Genomic DNA, 20,444 nt, shown 5'->3' with positions numbered 1-20,444 from the left:
AATAAAATGCAACCCCAAACCCTTAATGATTGACTTGATAGCTGGTCAACGTGCATAAAAACAAACAAACAAAACAAAACATGTGTTGCTTACTTTCATTCTCCCAGGGTTTGATGCTCATAAAGAATTTTTACATAATGCAAAAGATTAGGATGTTGGAAGGAAGCCCGGTGAGTGGAATGGGAAGGCAGGAAGAAAAGACAAGGTCACCCCTGGAAGATCGCGTCCCCCAGGGCTCCGAGCACCTTCCTACGGGAGGACCAGGGGCAAGTGGAGGTGCAGAGCAGATGGGGTCAGCCACAGTCTTCACCTGCGACCAGGTGAGGTCGTGCAGGAGGCGACACTGTCCCTGCAGTAGACGCAAAAGCTCATTTGACCTGGTGGTTTCTTCCACTTCCCCAGGAAAGCCCCGGAGTAGCCAAAGAGGAGTCAGTGAAAGCCAGCGTGGCTCAGTGGTTGAGCGTCAGCTCATGAACCAGGAGGTGAGGGTTTGATTCCGGGCAGGGCACATGCCCAGGTTGTGGGCTCGATCCCCAGTGTGGGGCGTGCAGGAGGCAGCCGGCAATGATTTTCTCTTATCATGGATGTTTCTATCTCCCTCTCCCTTTCCCTCTCTGAAATCAATAAAGATATATTTTTTAAAAAGTGGCACCAGGTGAGGAGTGTGCTGCTGACAGAGGGCGCGCGGTGTGGGGAAGTGTTTTCAGCCCCCGGCGGGAGCCAGGCTCACTTCCACTGGCCGCTTCCCACATGGGGTCTGACCATCTTCTGCTGTTGCCTGTTAGCGCTGGTTGTCGCCTCTGGCCAGTGGTTTGTGCTTGAAGAGATTTCCAGAAGGGGCTGTCCTGGTCCCACACAGAGGGTCTCCCTGGGAGCCGGGAGCTGGGGCGCCTGCCAGGGACTCAGGAGCCTGGAGGCCGGCGCATTGGGGCCTGGAGGAGCAGGACCTGACTCGGAAACGGGTTCTCTTTGGGGTGCTTTTCCCACGTGGACAGTGAAGAGCCTGCAGGGAGAGGAGGAGCCAGCCTTCCATCTGCTGCACAAGCCGCTGCTGAGAACAGCTCCTGCTCTTCCTCCCGCCCACCCTGCGCCTGCACCCCCGGACCTGTCCCCTGAGGCCCCTTTCCAGGGAGCCTCCCCGCTTGGTGCAGAAGCTCACAGCGCCCGCCTCCGCCTCCTGGAGCACCCTCGCCTGGCTGAGGCTGGCTTTGCTCCCACTGAATCCCCAGCGCCCACTTGTGCCTGGTACATACCCTTACATACTAGTATTTTATCTGTGCGGTGACTGGACGGCTCCACATTGCATTGTCTGTGCAATTACTGTCGAATCTCATCCCCTAAAATGCATCACTTTGTAAATCAGTGACACTCAAAGTGCCAGACAAGGGAGCTAGAGATTGATCCTGACTCAGAGAGCGTGGGTGCAGGGGGGCATGTCACTCTGTAGACGTGTTTGCAGTACTCACAGGGCTACCTCTACCTGCCTGGTCAGGGCCACTGAGGTTCATTCAGCCTGCCGCCCGGAGCCCCCTTTGTCTTCTGCGTCTTCAGCCTTGCGGTGTTTCCTCCTGCCGTCGGGTCGGGGCCTGCCTGGCACGCTCCCCGTCGCCACTTCTCATTCTGTGTAGGCCTCACTGTGGCAGATGCCGCCCGCTGAGCAAGACCTCTGCCCTCAGCGCCTTCCCTCCTGTGGCTTGTCTAGCAGCCGTGACTGCACGCCTTCTAGGTCTTTCTAAGCGATGCCCGTCTTGACTTCAGGACTGGCCCTGCTGTCGCCATTTTTCTAAGTAAATCACCGCTTTGTGGGATTTGCCTCTCTTCTCAAAGTCCAGCGCAGACAAAGGCATTGCAGCGCCATGCAGGAGCTGGGCTGTTCTCAGAGCGCGCCGGCCAAGCCCAGGCCACCAGCTGACATGCCCCGTGTCTCACGGCTCTGCTGGTCCACGTGGGGACCCGGAGGGTGTCAGGGAGACAGGCCTCCCGGGCCTGGGCCCAGGCAGCATCCCGGCTCTGGGAGCCCTGTGGGAGCCGGGACCATGCTGTGTTCATCTTGGCCCCCTGGCGCCCGGCACCGTTTCTGACACTTAGTAGGACTTAGTGTGTTTGTGGAGTTAGCGAGAGGAGAGAGGAAGGAGAGGAGGAGCAGGATTGAAATGAGAGATGAGCTTCCCTTCCAGGGCGGGACGTTAGAGGTGTCGAATGGCGTGTTTGGTAAATGGGTTTGCTGCTCCTTCACGTGTGAACTCCCTCCCAGTGGGTATCCGATGTGCTAGAAGAATCTGGTACCAGAGATGTGAAATAAAAACTCCCCGCTCGGATAGTCTCCAACTGGGTAAGAAATAACGTCAGGATATCATGTAACAGGACCCATCCGGACACACCTTAGCCCTGCAGCTGCTGCGAGGAGGGACGGGAGGTCTGTGTGACCGAGCAGAGGGAGTGCCCTGCCACGAGCCCTGAGGTCTGTGAATTGTTGCTGCTGCTGGTGGTGGTGACTTTGAAACTTGCATTGCACTTCCTGGAGTTGCTCTTAAGTAACTCATTGCATTTGCTTGGCTGGTGCTTGCTGAGTTGTGCAGAGAGATCATTGTGCAGAGTCCTGTCAATTAGGGTGAACCTTATTGTGGATAGAACCCCTTGGGAGGGAGGCACGGGGTCCAGGAGAGGCTCCTTTCTTTCTGCTGCAGAGAGCCTGTGCAGAGAGCCCGTTGGTAGGGGGGAGAGTCCAGGAGAGGCTCCTTTCTTTCTGCTGCAGAGAGCCCGTTGGTGCGGGGGAGGGGGGAGGGCCACAGGGACCAGCGACCATAAGCGGATTAGCAGGGTGAAGAGGGAGCTGGTGACACCATCAACAGCTGACCCCTCCCTCAGCACCCCGCCGAGCTCGCTGCTTCCTCCCTGCGTGGATGAGCCCAACGTGGCTGCCTGCTCACTGACCTGACCACTGCAGAAGCCACTCGTCACAGAAGGGGAAGTACCTCCCCTGTAAACCTCCATCCACTTCCGAAGTCTCTCACCGAGGTGCTGCCTGCAGCCTGGGCTCTGGCCCTGGACTGGAAACGGGTGGGCTGTGTCCCCCCTGCCCTCTCTCTCCCCTTGGCGCCTGTGCCTCGGCTGGCCCTCTGTGGGGCGCCTTCGTCCCCAGCCCCTCCCCCTGGCAAAGCTTACCGGCCCCTCCACCAGGAAGCCTTCCCTGACCTCAGCTGGGCCGGCTCCTCTCTGAGCCTCGGCCGTCCCCTTGGTACACTGTACGTCACCATATTCTGGTCTGACTATGGCCTCCAAGGGGCCGTGAGCCCCTTGTGGGCGGGGAGCAAGTCAGAGTCAGCGTGTACCCCGGTTACCCCCGCATGGTGGGGCTCGATCCAGGGGCAGTGAGCCAGCGGGCCCTTGAGCAGGCCTCCGTAAGCAGTGGTCTCGCGCTTTCTTGTCATCCTCCGAGGGCCGTCGGGGAAGATGGCCATTGATCATGGCCCCGGTGTCCTTTTCTACATTCCTCCGACTTTATTCAGGTTCCTCACAAGGAGCGGCTGTCAATTCCTTTCAGAATTTTTTGGGGTGAAATGTACATGACATAAACTTCACTCTAACTTGACCGAATATCTGTACAGCTCAGTGGCATGAAGTACACTCACTTTGTTGCACTCCCATCACACCATCCATCTTCAGGGCTGTGTCCTCATCTCAAACCAAGACTCGGTCCCCATGAACCACAACTCCCACCCCTGCCAGGGCCTGGGAACCTCCTCCACTTTCTGTCTCTGTGAATGTGACACTCTAGGCCAGTGGTCGGCAAACTCATTAGTCAACAGAGCCAAATATCAACAGTACCACGATTGAAATTTCTTTTGAGAGCCAAATTTTTTTAACTTAAACTATATAGGTAGGTACATTGTTATTAACTTAATTAGGGTACTCCTAAGGCTTAGGAAGAGCCACACTCACGGGGCCAAAGAGCCGCAGTTTGCAGACCACAGCTCTAGGCACCTCGGAGGCGTGGGATCACACGGAATTTGTCTTTTGCGTCTATGTAGCTTATTTCACCTCATAATGTCCTCAAGGTTCATCCATGTAGCACAGGCCAGAGTGTCCTTCCTGTTTTTGTTTTTGGGTGTGTTTTTTTTCTGTTAATCCTCACCCAAGCGTATTTTTCCATTGATTTTGAGAGAGAGTGGAAGGGAGGGGGAGAGACAGAGAAAGAGAAACATCGATGTGAGAGAGACACATCGAGTGGTTGCCTCCCACACGTGCCCAGACTGGGGCTGGGATGGAGCCTGCCACCGAGGTATGTGCTCTTGACTGGCATTGAACCCGGGACTCTCAGTCCATGGGCCGACGCTCTATCCACTGAGCCAACCCGGCGAGGGCCAGCGTTGCCGTCTTTGTAAAGCTGAACGATATTCCACTGCGTATGCGCCCCCCGATGGACGTTTGGTTGTTCCCGCCTGTTGACTGCTGTGAAGGGGGTGCAGACACCTGCTCGAGTCCAGGCTTTCAGCCCTTCTGGGTACCTGCCAGAAGCGGAATTGCTGGATCCGACGGTAGTTGCTTCCACCATTTAGAAACATTCGTAACAGCTCTGTAATGGTCATTTCAGTTCAAACCCAAGGCCGCCGTACGAGGGGAGGGGACGTAGAAATGCGGCTGAAATTTCAGCCTTTTGCCCTGTGACCTGCCTGATGCCCGCTGACATGAAATGGTTTGTTTTCAAGTGTGGTTTTAATTTTCTTACAGCATCAAGCTTCTCGCTGTGCAAGAACTCCTTGACAGAGAGGCCCTGGAAAAGGTAAATGTTTTGTTCTTTCTACCCCACACCCACACCAAAAAAAACAAACATGCAACTCCCTGTCATCAGGGAGGGAGTTGGCTGCAAGGCTGGGCTGTTACTTGTATCCTAACAGTCAGTGCACCACGAAAAATTGTAGTCAAAGCCCCCACGTTGCTCCTATGCTGCTAACACTTGCAGACCGCGCCTGGCTTGGCCTTCGGGGCTGTGTGAGGGCAGAGGCTCCCGCGTGGGCCGTGCTCTGGGGCAGCCGCCGTGCTCCGGACCCCACCCGAGTGCCAGGGTCCGTGACAGCCACTCCCCTGCATCTCTGCTGTGTGTCATCCCCTGGGCTAGTGGGTGATAAAACCGAGGCCCAGCGAGGCGACGAGCTAAGTGGCGGAGGAAGGAATCAAATCCCGTGGTTCCATTTCGAAAGTTGATGCTTTTTCTAATTCCTAGACCAGTTCGTGAGTTCGAGGCCCTTTTGGGGCTACTTCTAAGGAATGGGGAACCCCCTCCCTGCCTCAAACCACTGTGCCCTGGAAGAGATACCCGTGTACCTTGGCCTTTAGGTTCGTCAAGACACAGCTGGGACCCTTGGCCGGTTGGGGGTTTGAGGTCTGTGTCCGAGGCGGGTCGGGCTCCCAAAAGCAGGCTGGGCAGGTGCCAAGGAGGCCAGGCTCTCCAGTGCCACTCACAGACCCCAGACGCACACCCAGCTGCTCCCCTCGGGAGCTTAGGCCTCTTCCTAACTATGTGATTACAGGTGTTAATTAGAATACATAATGTCAGCAGAAGAGAAAGTGGTTAGAGCCCAGCCAGCGTGGCTCGGTGGTTGGCATCGACCTATGAACCAGGAGGTCATGGTTCGATTCCCAGTCAGGGCCCATGCAGGCTTGATCCCCAGTGGTGGGTGTGCGGGAACAGCCGATCAATGATTCTCTCCATCATTGATGTTTCTACCTCTCTCTCCCTCTTCCTTCCTCTTTGAAATCAATAAAATTATTTTTTAAAGTGGTTAGAGAGATAAGCACTGAAGTGATATTTTATTCATAGAATTGTTTGGATTAGTGGTTGGATGGCAGGTTGACACTGAAGCAAATTAAGTTTTTAGGCATCAAGCCGTGATGTGAGGGAGAGGGTGGGGGGACCTGGGCTCAGGCTCTGAATCTCACGTCCCATCAGCCTCGTTTCCATTCTGGGTAAAGCAAGGAGCGTGCTGCCTGCCCGAGCTCAGAGGCGGCAGGACACCCGGATGAGTGAGTGTAGCGGAAGGGCTTTCTAGCTGCCAAGGCACTCAGGCCGTATTAATTCTTAATTACATATGAATTCTTAATGTGCACCCAGCCATAAGGGGCACTAGGTCCAGGAGTGCATGAAGTTTCTCTGGATGGGCTTGAAACTTTGAAAAAGTTACCTCTCCTAAAACAAGTCTCTTCTCAGTAGTCACTGCACTTCCTGGTTTTACTTCTGATTAAAAACAAAAAAACACAACAACAGACCAAGCTGGTAAATACGCGGAGGCCGGAAAACACCGGCAGGAAAACATCGGCCAGGTCTTTGGAGCTGTATTACTATCCGATCTGGGGAGCCGCACAGAGAAGCCCATCTGGGGAGCCAAGGGCTGCGGGGTCCGGCAAAGAAGGGGGCTGTGTGGGGCGGGGCGTACAGTGTGGCTCAGGCTCCTTCCTCGCTGTGTTATTTCGGGGTTGCTAATCCTCTCTGTGCTTCGGTTTCCCAGTCTGTAGAGTGGAAATCCTTGTAATCCCCAGCCCACAGAGGTCTTGAAAAGACTAAGTAGACAGTCGACATGATCCCCCCTGGCACTGACTGATCCCCCCCCAAAGTTAGCTGCTGCTCCTGTGCCTTCTCCTTCCTCCTCCCCCTCCTCCCTCTTCCTCGCCAGGTCTGGCCGTGGCTTTGGACTGTTCCCTGTCTCCATACGTGACCGGCAGACAGCTTTCCACGACGGTCTGAATGGGCACCGGCCCGCTTCCTTCTTCCTTCTTTTGTGTTGTGTGCGCGTCAGTTCAGTCGCTCGCACTGCTGGCCTCTGTGGCGCGCTCTGCGTGCCAGGCAGGTAGCAGACACCTCAGAGAAGTCCGGAGGCAGCCAGTGGTCATGAGCATGGTGGCCAGCTGCATGTGAGTGGCAGGTGGAAGATGACCTGGCACAGACCTGATTTGCACCAGTTTACAGGAGCCTCAGGACTTACAGGTGCTTATCCACCTGGACAAGTGGGGGACCCACCAGGAAAAGCTCTTGGTAACTCCTAGAGCGTTGCTACCGGAGCCTGGCCTGCAGACCAGCAGCCTCGGAAGCAGTTAGAAATGCAGATTCTCGGGCCCCGCCCAGACCCCCTCCTAGGAACCAGGAGGTCATGGTTCACTTCTCGGTCAGGGCACATGCCCAGGCTTTGGGCTCGATCCCCAGGAGGGGGCGTGCAGGAGGCAGCCGATCCATGACTCTCTCTCATCATTGATGTTTCTATCTCTCTCTCTCCCGCTCCCTTCCTCCCTGAAATCAATAAAAATATTTTAACAATAAGCTATAAACCCTACAGATAATCATCTTAAGTCTGTCTACCAATTTCTTGTTTAAAAAAATAAAACTTTTAGACCCACAAGAAGGTGGTTTAATGCGCATAAATGTCAGGACCCGTGGCATCCTCTGAGGACGCCTTTTGGATCCGAAGGGCTTTTGTCAAACATCCCTCAGGTGCCGAGAGCAAGGACCTGCTCTGAGAAGGAAGCTGCCCTCCGGCCGTTCTCTCTGCTTTCAGGGCAGGACGCTTTTGTTTTCCTGAACTGAAGTCACACAGACTTCGTTCCCAGGCTTTATAAACAGGCCCACCTAATGCCTTTCAAACAGGGCATTGCATGAAAGGAAATAAAAATATTGGTACAGCTTGATTTAGTAAGATCATTTTTCAACGGCCCTTTCAACCCGCTTCCTGCAAAGCTGCAAACAATAGCTTGGCTGTGGCCTCCAGCTGGAGGTCACCCTCCCCCGAAGGGCCAGAGGGCAGAGCACTGGCCCACCCAACCCTCAACCTGCCCAACTCATGGCCATTGCCTGTGCCACTCCCACCCCCACCCCCTCCAGGCTCCCCGGCCTCTGCAGGCCACAACTCAGCCGTCCATCAAAGCTGACCGTGTCCATCTCCATCCTCTAGAACCCGGGCTCTGAGGCTGCACAGATGGGGGTGAGGCCACTCTGCGGTCTCCTAGCTGTGGGACTTCCTCTGCGGGTTATTGCCAAGCCTTGGTTTCTTTATAGCATGGGGGTGGGAGGTGTCACAATGATACCTACTTCATGAGAATTAAGTGAGATAATGTATGAGCTAGAAGGGATTATGTATATGGTAAGCACCAGAGCAATGGTGGCGAATTCTATTCCTACTACTGCTAATTTGCTGCTGCTGTGGCCATTGATATCTTATGTCATCATCGTCACCATTGATAACTTCCTCCTCCTTCTCTCTTGAGGAGCCCAACTTGAGATTGATTTGTCGCCGTTAGTGGATGTTAAAAAGGAGTCCCCCGCCCACCCCGATTGCCAAATTGTCTAGGACAAATGCCTGCCAGTCTTTCATGCCTGCTGCTGCCAGATGTTTCTCCCAGACTTTCAGCTTTGATGTCTGGCTCTTAGTCTAGCCGTTCTGCAGGCGGAGCAGGGAATTAATTGCTAAGTCTTCTGGGGGCTTCATGCGTGAAATAAAGTGTGTGCACTTCACCAGCGAGCTGGACTGGACCCACTGAACTTGGTACTTGCACCCAGGAGCTGTGATTCACTCAAGTGGAGTTAGAAGTTAATAGGTTTGAGGGTTTTTCAGAAGGAAATCGGAGGTAGACAATTGTCACGTAGATGCGTGTGAAGACCCTCAGGATGCTTATACCTGCGGTTGGTGATGGTGTTTCTGAGCATACACACGTGTACATACATGAGCACTGGCTCTGTGGTTGCAGTACACGCTTCCAGAGTGTTTCCGGTGATTTGGACTCCGTTTAACTTAGCCTGTGTGACGGTTGAGTGCTGACTCTGGGCCTAAATTGCACTGCACACCAAGGGGGTGAAGCGATGGAGATGCATTTGAGTGGCATGGACAGGATCCCAGGATGTCGGAGCTGAGGGGACCGCCCAGACCATCCCATCAGAACTGTCATTTGCGGGCAGAAGGCAGAGGCCGGAGGAGTGGAAGTGTCCCCCTTGCCCAACCAGCTGAACCGCCTGCCAGGGGAGTTCACATGTTCCAGAAGCTTCTCCATGGAGCCCCTCAGGTTCCCAGCTCTGGGCGCTGGTGGAGGTAGGATTCATTTCTCCACCCAGGAAAGCTGTCATAGCTTCAGTCCTCTACAGAACGTAGCCCCGTACAGAAACGTTCCTCAGAGAGGGACAGAGAGCCCAGGGACACCAGGAGTGTTCTGTGTGTGGTCAGGGCCCCGTCGGTGTGAGACAACACCGCGCACGCCCCAGTGGTGCAGAAACCACAGCCCTCAGTTACATGCTGTGACTGCGGTTTGATCCCATAGTGGCTGTTCTGAGGGGACATCTGGTGGGTAGAACGTCTGCACCCCCGTTCTTCCAGCATCAGGTCCTCCACTGGTGACTTCGGACGCATATAGCCCAGAACCTGGAATGTGTCACTACTTGTCCTACTTTCTCCTGTTGTGCTCTTTCTCTTCTCTCCCGAGCTTGTAGTTCTCTGAATGTGAATTCTCACCCTGCACAGCTGCCTGTAACTCCTGGGAGCTTGAAGTCGTATGACTCCAATAAGTCATGGCTTACCTGAGCTGACCTCCAACCAAGCCCCAAACATTGTCATTTAAAAAAATGTTGGCTTTCTATCTTTAGAAATTATCATGAAATAATTTTACCTAGAAGTGAAAATTTATATAATCCAATTGCTCATTTTTTGTGTAATTGTGGTGTATGTGTTTTTATGATGAATACTTAATGAATTTAGGTTGGAAATATTTTTTAAAAATTTTGGAGCCGTTTAGAGACAATGCTGTGAATTCAGGAGTGGCCAGGAAAGAACTCACGCCTGGAACTTGTTTCATCCAGGTCGCTGCTGCACTCGGAGAGTCTGAATTGAGTGCCGTCTTCTCCATGGGAGGTCGTCCTTGGTGGTTTGATAACTTTGTCTTTATTCTCTGAAAGTTCTGACTCTTTACTTTCTTCGTGGTTGCTCTAGAGTTTAACATGTGCATCTTCACTCATCAGATTTACTCTCACTTATTTCAGTGAGCTCTAGACACATGACCCCTAAGTGGTTCTATTCCCGCTTCCCCTTTTTATGCTGTTGGTGCACATATTACATCTAAATATGCTACAGACCTGACTATACATTGTTCTAACCATTGCTTTACGTATTCTCTCATCTTTTAAAGAAGGTGAGAGGAGAAAGGAGCACACATATATTTATAGAGTTGTCTACATTAACCTTCTCATTTTCCATTTCTGGCTTTCCTTCTTTCTTTCTGTGGATTCACGTTGCCATCTGGCATCACTTTCTTATTCTAATCCAGCTTTGCTCCTTCCCATCTCCTTTGGGCTGTTGTCCACTATATTCCATTTCTGTATGTTACATACCCAGTCATACAACGTGTACATGTTGTTTATACAACACGAGTAAAGGAGGAAATATGCGCTTATACTGCCTTGTATAATTGCATAATTACCTTTCCTGGTTCTCTTCATTTTTTCATGAGGATTTGAGTTGGTCTGGGGTCGCTTGCTTTCAGTCTAAAGAATGTTAATATTTCTTATAAGGAAGGTCTGCTAGCAACAAATTCTTACAGTTTTGTTTGTCTGGGAGTGCATTGCATCTTCCTTTTTGAAAGGTGGTTTTTCTGAACTTAACACATTGCGGACCAGTAGTTTTATTGCTAGCTTTACCCAGTAGCTAGATAAGTTTCTATTGAACGAGTACAAAAAACGTTTCACATAAATGTTAAAGGCATGCTTTAAAATTAAACACCCATTGCATTTTGAAGGTATTTATTACATGTTCTTACAAGCTAATACCTTTTAAAAGAATTCTCATGATTGTCCACAAGCCTTAGAACAGAAAACACGTGAATTCCCATCATCCATCCGCCATGTGTTCAGATTCTTGGGTGACAGCACTTCGAATATGTCATTCCACTGCCTCTGGCCAATGTTGTGGATGCACATTCAGCTGTTAATCACATTGGGAGCAGGTGACTTGCAAGCTGGATGTATGCCTCGGCACCGTGTTTACTGAAGGGGTATTTCATTTACTGGGTTTCTGAAGAGTGACTCACACTTACTCCGTGTCCCAAAGCTGGTTTGAGGAAACTTTGAAGGCTTTTTCTACATAAAGTCCAACAAAACATTTCACATAATCTGGCAAAGAGAGAATGAAAAGGAGAGAGCATCATGTTATTCTTGTAAGACCAAGGACTTTGTACTAAGAAATACTGGATTTTGATTCTCAAGTTATATGTTATTAAATCAATTCAGTAAATTGCAACTAGCATTTGTTTCATTATACATGTTTACGAATGGATGGGTGGATAGATGGATGCATGGATGGATGGACGAGTGGATAGATGGATGGGTAGGTAGATTGATATATATATGTATGTATTGATATATATATCACACATATATACACACACACTATAGGCCTGGTGCATGAAATTCGTGCACGGATAGGGCCCCTAGGCCTGGTTGGCGATCAGGGCCAATCGGGGCCTTCCTTCCCCGGCTGCTGGCTGCTAGCCAGGGCCTTCCTTCATTCCACGCTACCCCCTGGTGGTCAGCGAATGTCATAGCAAGAAGTCGAACTTCCAAGGGGATAATTTGCATATTAGCCTTTTATTATATAGAATACATACACACCCATAGTTGGCAGGCAGACAATTAACCAGATTGCCATATAAAAACTTTTTATTTCCGTGAGTCATGGTCAACATGTTTGAAAACTGCTGTCCTAGACTATTTATTGGCTTGGAAGAGGGGAAGGAGGGCTTGCCCTGGGGGTTTTCCAGTCCTGGACAGGCCCTGGTTGGCCATGGGTATATCCTAAGCACTTCTCCCTCCTGCCTTGTTAGTCTCTTGACTCTGTTTTGCTTTTCAACAGAAAGGAAATCTGTCCAACTCATTGCATTCCCTTTCAAAGTGCTGCCTGTGGCCACCACCTCATGGAAATACCCACATTGCCATGGTGACAAGAGTTATATGCAATTTCCTGTCTTGTTCGGTCCACCCTCAAATGCTTCTCTTATCAGGAAATGCTAACAATGAGTTGGTATGAGAGAACTTTCAATTCATTTTTTGACAGAATTCTGAGACTTTTCATGAATGATTCATTCATTTCTTGAGAGCACGTCTTTGTGTTCAGCCAAGTTCGGGCTAATTTGTCATTTTAAATGACACAGAAGGGCAGGCAGGTACAACTGTTTGGCTCTGTGACTGAAAACATTTATGCTGATGTTCTTCGCAGGTAAGATGACTGAGCTGGTCAGGAAGGCTTGCTCTGACAAAATTGATTCCATGGAGAGATCTATCAAATCGTTAGCTACCCATTTAGAATGAGTGATTCCTACAGGTGATAAAAGACGGTGTGGGTGGCATTGAAAGGGTGAGTTGAGGCCTTAATGAGATTTGAAACTCCTGGGAAAGCATCCAACCTGCTTGCCGAGATTTTGATCTGTCTGCCTAGAAGTGCTGACGTGTACTGACACCCCTTGCGAACAGAATCCAAGACTCGTTTCTAGATCCTGGACGTGGTTTCCCTACGACACTCTGCCCTGGGCTACCTCCCCACTCCTTCCCTTGTCCTAAGCCTGTCCCATCAAACTCTTGTCATGAAATACAGACTGACTTTCCCATGCAGAATTAATGAGGTGGGAAAGGACAGCCAGGGACAGCAAAGCCGCTCCCCGTGTGTGAGTCCCTCCAGAATTACCTGCCTTCCCGGTTGCCTGTCCTGGCTTCCGACACCCCGGGCCAAGCAAGAGATTTGTCTAAGTGGCGGTATAGAATCTTGATGAGTCACAAAGCACCCCTCTGATGTGTTCAGCTCCGGGAATCCACAGGGACAAGTGCCTGGGACTAAAGCAAGATCCTCAGCATTTGCCAGCTGAAGGGCTGGACCTGGAAGGAAAGAGACATGTTCTGGGGTTCTGCCTGAACCCCACCATTAACACCAGCTCCTGGGGGATCAGTAAAGCCTTTACCCCAGATGATAAGGGTATGAGACTGTAGTTTGTGTTAGTGCTCATCGTTTACCCAGCAAGCTTGGTCTGCCCCCCTGTCTCCACCTGGCCAGCACCCCGCTGAGGAATAGATTGCTGCATATCGATTGTTCATTTCGCGTCTTGTTATCCAGACACGCGTGTGGTGCAGTCAGTTTGAGTGGCTGCATTTGAGAATAAGAGGGGACGAAGAATCAAGTATTTTTAGGCATCGGTTCACGATGCGGCAGGGACATTTTTTAATGTTGTTTTGGTCCTTAATTTATTTATGAGCAACACTTAATCAGCTTTTACTTATGAAAAAGAATTAACTGTGTGTGTGTGCATGCACAAATGCATGTCTTCTACATGGATAAACTTCAAGCCAATTAATCAGTATTTATATTACGGCCAGAAAAGCGAAATTTCTAGAAAATGTGAAGGCAGAAAGAAAAATGAAATTACTATTTGGTCTCTGTGATTTACTTTTTTAAAAATGTATTTTTATTGATTTCAGAGAGGAAGGAAGAGGGAGAGAGAGACAGAAACATCAATGATGAAAGAGAATCATCCATCAGCTGCCTCCTGCACGCCCCCTACTGGGGATCACTCCCCAAACCCGGGCATGTGCCCTGACCAGGAATCGAACCATGACCTCCTGGTTCATAGGTCTACACTCAACCACTGAGCCACGCCAGCCGGGCTCTGTGGTTTACTTTTGTTGTCCAGTCCCTCCTTTATATCGTTGCCAGAGTAACTCTTCTAAAACACAAGTCTGATCATATTGCTCAGTCACCTGGTGGGAAGCTGAGTGGCATAATGGAGTCAGATAGATTTGGGATTGGGGTCCTGGCTCGGCCACTTGGCTCTGGCTGATCTTAATCCCTCCAGCCCCGTGCTCCTCGTTTCTCCGGTGGGAATAATGCCTCCGTTGCAGGGCCCAGTGTGTGAGTCTCAGCAGCAACCTGTGTAAGGAGCGTGCATAGTGCCTGGCACGCGGCCAGCCTCCTAGCGACGGATAAACACTCTTGATCTGATTTGTTCATAATTTCTCATCCACTTGGTTTTGTGATACGTCCCTTCTTTCTGTCCTGTTTGCTTTCGTGCCACCTACTCCCAGAATGTTGGAAGGAGCCTGGAAAGCCTGTGAAACTAAGGTCAGGCAAGTGGGCTATTTTTAAATGCCTCTGGCAGAAATGTAATGGGAGAGGGCGGCTGCGAGAAGATAGCTGGGGGCTGGCTCTCCATTTCTGCCCTCGGCACAGGATGTGTCCGCACACCCCAGGAAGAGGGCGCTGTTTCATGGCTGTCGCTCCTGCCGCCATCAGGTGTCTGGGACAAAAAATCACAGCCTCCCCCCCGCCCCCGCCCCCATCCCTGGCTGCCTGCACAGAAAAGAACAACCAAGTCTGTGTGGTTTGCCCCAATAAAGTAGGAAATCGCAGGCTTTCAAGAATAGGGTGTGGCATCATGCAACTCAAAATAAAACAAGGCATGAGTCCGAAACCCAGGCTCTGCAGGCGCTATGTGCATGATTGTTGCCTCCGAGGAAGGCAGGCTGCGAAAGCGCCGTTTAGAAGAGCTGACGGCGGGCAAACAGCCAGTTCCCGAGGGTCTGTGCGCACCAACTGTTCCTTGGGACGGCTCCTAAGGAATTCGGGGTTCTTCGAAGAAACGTGTGGGAAATGCTGGGAGTCTTGCATTTGACGTGAGTCTGAGAGTGACCTCGTGTTTATGGGCTGAGAAGATCTGTGTCTGGGGTTTAAAAATATGCGGGTGTCCCTGATGGAAACAGCCAGCTTTGTTCTGCTCCTGCATTGTTCTCTCCGGGACTAAGTAGCTAAACCATCGTTTCCTACCCGAATGTGTTGGCCTCTCTCTCCTCCCGGTCCTCACCCTTTCTGTTGCCTCATCTGAAACCTCAGGGTAGAAATGCTCTGATTGATCACTTGCCCTGTATGAGGCTTCATGTGGGTTCAGAGGCCCTTTCCCCTGTCTACACCCACCTTACCTGTGCGTCAGCCTGCTCCCCTGACGTTGTCAAAGAGGGAGAAGACTCTAGAAAAGCAAGCGTATGGTTGGCTAAATCACTGCGGTTTGTCTTAGGAAATGAGTCACCGTCATCTGACGAGCGGGGGTGAAATGGGACATCTGCTTGCAGGTAATATGTGGCGTCCGTGCTTGGGTTCCCTGTTGGATGTGTGAGCATTTCATTAGGAAGAACCAATGAGAATCCGACCCCTCGGCCTTCACTGTTGGCACGTTTCTCAAGCGACGTGAAAACATCAGCATCCGTGGAATGGCACGCGGGTGCCAGCCCTGGTGCGGCACCCCAGGGCCTCTGCTGGGATCGGGGCGCTTGGCTCTGCCTGCAGCTTTCCTACGCTCGCCGAAAATAGCCCCGAACCCTCCAAAACTCGAGGCTATTTTCAGACTTGCCTCCCCTTGGAATAATTAGTTTCAATCATTACTCACAAGTTTATGCCTAATTTGGGAAGAAGTGCTTGTTTTATTTGTCCCCAAACTGTCTTTTTTGAGCTCTGAAAAGCCTATGTTCCAGAAATGACTGGGCTGCACATTCCTCTCCCAGGTGCTCAGTGACCGAGCGGAGGGGACGCTGGAATAAACTGCCGGTGGCAGGTCCCCGAGGGGGCGGCACCGGCCCCTGCTCCCCGCCTGGCCCGGGCCCCACGGCTGGAGCACCTGGTGTCTGTGTGTTGGGTGGAAGGAGTGGCTCCTCTGCTTCGGCTTAAACATCGAGGCCATTGCCCAACTCAGTTTTTTTGTTACTTCTCACCTGGGGGTATTTTTTCCATTGGTTTTTAGAGAGAGTGGAAGGGAAGGAAGAAGAGAGAGAGAGAAAAACATGTGAGAGAGGCACATCGATTGGTTGCCTCCTGCACATGCCCTGACCAGGGCCAGGGATCAAGCCTACAACCCAGGACATGCAAAGGGCCTGTGGTGGGACAGAGCACGGCTGGTCTGCAGGACAGAAAGGTCAGTGTGGCCGCAGCACAGAGGCTGAGGGTCAGACTGATGAGATGGGTGTACAGGGAGGGTCAGAGACCTGGCCGTGCTGGGCCCTGTGTGCCCCGAAAGTACTTTGTACCTTATCGTGCGAGCGACCGCAAAATCCCTGAGCGGTGTGAACAAGAGACCTGGAATTAGAAAAGGCCGCGGGGCCTCCGTGTGGAGTGCAGTGTGGAGCAGGCCGGCGAGGTCACAGACACACCGGCGAGCGTGCAGGGAGGGACGAGGGTGACAAGAGGCTGTGGAGGGCAGTGGGCAGGTCTGAGAGAATTAGGAAGTAAGCGATCTTGGCCTAAAAGAAGCGGCGGCAGGTCCTCAAACACCCACGTGTGCCTGCTCACAGCAGCAGTAGCTACGGCAGCCAAAAGGTGGACACAGCTCCAGTGGCCATCGCTGGTGAATGGACACACAGAATGTGCCCCCTCCGTACCCCGGAGCAGTACTGAACCCCAAGAAGGAGTGATGAACTAACACCCACTCCAACAATGAACCTAAGCATTGTGCTGAGTGAACAAGCCAGACACCCTATCGTGCGATCCCTTCATCTGAACCGTCCTTAGAGATGGAAGAGACGGGGGCAGCCAGGGGCTGGAAGAGGAGGTGGGGAGGGACTGCTTCATTGCTGCTGGCTTCTCTTTGTGGCTGGCTAAATGTTTGGGGACGAGACAGAGGTGATGGCTACACAGCACTGTGAAGCCACTGAATTCTGCACTTTCAACTGGACTCTGAAATAGTTAATTTTTTTATATGTGAATTTTATGTCAATCATAAATTGACCTCAGCCCTGGCCGGTGTGGCTCTATGGTTAGAGCGTCGGCCCAAGCACCGAAGGGTCGCTAGTTCGATTCCCAGTCAGGGCACATGCCAGGGTTGTGGCTCGATCCCCAGTCCGGGCGTGGAGGCGGCAGCTGATTGATGTTTCTCTCTCATTGATGTTTCTCTCTTTCTCTTCCTCTCCATTCTTCCCTCTCTAAAATCAGTTTTAAAAAACATGTTTTTAAAAATAGGCTAAAAAGAATAAAGAGAAGGGGAAAAGAGCACAACATTATCGTCACAGTCTTAACTCCCATCGAAGATTAAAAGTATTAACATCCAAGGACTCAGAGAAGGAGACCGACTTTGGGCACGTCCCTGAAGGGATGGCCAGGGTGGTGGCCACGCGGAGTGAATGTCACACAGCGTTCCGTGGCTCGTGCACCTCCGTCCCTGCTCTAACTTTCATCTCCACAGAATCTCTAACTTCCCCTTACTCTCCAGTGAGCAGTATCCCTTGCGAAAGAAATGTTTTAATTGCCCTTGAAAGTTTTCTCTCCCCATCCTCCACCCCTTTTTTGCTTATTTTTAACCACCTCGTTCAGAAAACATGGGATGAGCGAGTCTGGGAAACACCAGCCCGTCTGTCGACAGGAGGGCGTGTGATGTCACCACCTTGTCTGTAAAAGCAGCTACTGGTCAGCTGGCGGTGGTGGCCGAGGAAATGTCTCCTTGTTTGCTTTCCGTCTTCCTTGCACGATAAGAAGGTTTGGGCAAGGACACGTCACCCAGCTCCTTCCAGGTCCCCGTGGAAAGAGCATGTTCTCGGAGCTGACCTCGAAGGGGGTGGTGGGCAGAGGGTTGAGGGGCTGCAAGCTCATCACTGCTCCCCAGGGATGAAGGCGGGGCCTGGGCTTGGAGAGCAGGGGCTGCCCTACGAATCTGCAAACCCTTGGCTGTGTGCTGGGGTGCCCGGTCCCTATTAGGGGACGTGCTAGAGGCAGTGCCACAGGCTGTAGTCCGCCGTGCTGGCCTCCCTGGGAGACCTGTGTCCCCAGGCCCATGCAGCCGACACACCGATGATGAAACTGACTCTGACAGGTGATGGGTTCGCTCCAGAGAACCTAAAACATGTGATGCGGGTGGCGCAGTGACATCGCGTGGGTCGTGGGTTTAACTTGTGTTTCCTGAGCCAGATTCTCTCCTAAGTGCACTGAGCATTAGACTTGGCCAAGCCCACCTGCTGGCAGGGAGCGAGCTTGGCCTGTGACCTCTCAGGTCGTCATTAGGGTTGCCTGTGACCAGCTATGAGCCGTGCCTGGCACTCAATAGATGCTGGTTCCCCTCCCCCACCTCCCGCTCGGATCCTGTTGTTTAAAGATTCAGAAGCAAACCTGGTCATAGGTTGGCCACCAGTGTTTTCTGACTATTTTTGGCTTTCCCCAAACTTAATGGATTAATTTACTAGACCTTAAAAGTAAACTTGCCCTGGCCGGGTGGCTCAGTTGCTTGGGGGTTCACGTCCCTGTCAGGCTGCATACGGGAGGCAGCTGATCCATGTTATCTCTTACATTGATGTTTCTCTCTTCCTCCCTTCTTCTCTCTTTCTCTCTCTCTCTCTCTCTCTAAAAAAACCTTTTATTCCAGGCAGTTTTTCAAGAGTTCCTTCAGATGGAATTCTTCCTCCCTCTCTCTCTCTCTCTCTCTCTCTCTCTCTCAAAAACCTTTTATTCCAGGCAGTTTTGCAAGAGTTCCTTCAGATGGAATTCTTCCTCATAGAGTTCACACAGCAATCATGACAGAGGAAGAGGGAGGAAGGATTTTAATGTTTGTGAGAATCTTGTATTTCCTTCCCCATTTTCCCACTTCTCCCACTCCTGACTTGGAGCCCCCTATGGCCACCCCAAAGGGTTGGGGGATTGGGTTCTGCCGTCTGCCCAGCTGGTTGTGGGCCAGGTGCTGTCACCCACTCATGTCTAGCCCGTGGTCCTTCCTGTAACTTGTCCTGGGAGAGAGAAGCCGTGGAGAGGGACGCCCCTTTGATTCATCTGTGTGCAGGGAGGTATCTGTGGCAGGCCTGCTGCGAGCCATCCGTGCGTCTCCCTGACGCCTTATCCCACAGGTTGTCTGCGAAGAGCCAGAGGCAGTGTCTCGGGGTGCGGGGTGGGGCCAAAAGGTATTTGCTTGTGTTGAATAACCCAGGCTGTCTGTGCAGACCGCAGCACCAGCAGTCTGACAGCTGAGTCTCAGTCAGCGATGTCTGGCCTTGTCCGCAGCTCCTCCAACATTATAGGGTTGCTTGAGGAACCATCATAGGGCACACCTTGGCCGGCCCTCAGAGATTCCGATTCTGTCAGGGATGGGCCCGTGAACCTGTGGGTTTACCAACAAGAACCAGCGAGATTCTGCCGGCGTGGCATCGGCAGGTGGTGGGTTAGCCGCTGGGGTTTTAGAGGCACAGCTGGTGTGGGGGGAGGGGGAGCGTAGGCGCACTCAGGTGTGCAGGCCCCAGTTACCTGGGAGACTGTTTGTGGCCACACACGCCTCCCCCTTTCCATCTCCACCGCCTGCCCTGGTGAGCATCCCAACTTAGTAGAGCAGCATTTCTTCCTCTGCTGAGTGGGCGGAGAACCAGCTGTTCTGAATAAAGCCATGGGCAGCAGGGTTCGGATGGGAGGGCTCTCGGGGTGCCTTTGTTTTCCTTGGAGGTTCCAGCAGGAAGGACTGAGGACTGGTACAGGCCGGCTGGCCCACCCCTGTGAGGCAGAGGGCAGGAGGCACACCTGGCTTCATCCCTCCCTCTGACTTCCCAGCTGCGTGACCTTGACCTTAAACTTACACTTGGGCTTGGCTGTTCCCCGCGGCACTTGGCTCAGCATGCTGGGCCCCACCCAGAGACCCTGTGGATTCCGTGGGTCCGGGCGGGGCCTGGGAATCAACATGTCCCATAAGTTTCCAGATGATTCTCACTGTGCTCCGACCGGCCCCACCTGAGTTCCCCAAGACTGTCTTTGGGGGTGAACATGGGAAGCTGTGAGCCGGGGTCACCTCTCTCGTGGCCGCCCTCCGATCAAAGTGGCATCCCTGGGAAGGGGACTGTCGGTTGGGCTCTGGTTTCGGGTGTGACCAGGGGAGCCACCTGTCTTCAGGTGTCCGCAGGTCCTGGCATGAAGCCGCCCACAACAGCAGGGCTTTCTTCTCCGACGAAACCAGGGTGAAACCAGGGTGAACGGTGTGGCGGTCGGGAGGGAGCTGGGGTCGGTGTTTGCACCTCCTAGCCAAGCCCGGGAGAAAAGGCACTGCGCAGTCACCCGTTCTCCCTGCGTTGGTGCCGACCTGGGCCCTCCTGGGACCTCGGCTGCACTAGTTTTGCAAGGACACAAAGGCTGTGACGATGCGTTCTGCACTGTGTGTGCCCGAAGGCTACAGAGAAAGAGTCCCCTGGGGATCACTGTGCGCTTCACAGACGGACAGTCTGCTTTTCAAGGTGCGGTGCCTGGGTGTCATCACTCGGGTCCTTGCACCGCAATGGAGCCCGCGTGAGGACTCTGCGTCCGACCCCGCACCGCTGGCTCCGGGCCCCCGGCCTCACTGACCGCTCTGTCTTTGCAGTTCTGTGCGGAGCTCAACCAGCCGGTCCTGCCCAACATCCGCAGGTGGACGGGGCCGCGGGGATGCTGGAAGGCCGT

General features: G+C 52.4%; 1 protein-coding gene across 1 annotated transcript in view; it reads left to right on the top strand.

Annotated features, from left to right (window-relative positions):
- The window catches only part of EEPD1 (endonuclease/exonuclease/phosphatase family domain containing 1), a 76,337-nt gene that overhangs the window by 44,884 nt on the left and 11,009 nt on the right, over positions 1–20,444 (top strand). The window contains exons 3-4 of the mRNA XM_014541082.1: positions 4,732–4,783; positions 20,368–20,442. Of these exons, the coding sequence (XP_014396568.1) occupies positions 4,732–4,783; positions 20,368–20,442 (127 nt within the window). The remainder of the gene's footprint in view (positions 1–4,731; positions 4,784–20,367; positions 20,443–20,444) is intronic.

The sequence above is a fragment of the Myotis brandtii genome, unplaced genomic scaffold (genome assembly GCF_000412655.1).
Source record: "Myotis brandtii unplaced genomic scaffold, ASM41265v1 scaffold260, whole genome shotgun sequence".
Classification (NCBI taxonomy): Eukaryota; Metazoa; Chordata; class Mammalia; order Chiroptera; family Vespertilionidae; genus Myotis; species Myotis brandtii.
This window is presented reverse-complemented; position numbering and strand designations above follow the sequence as displayed.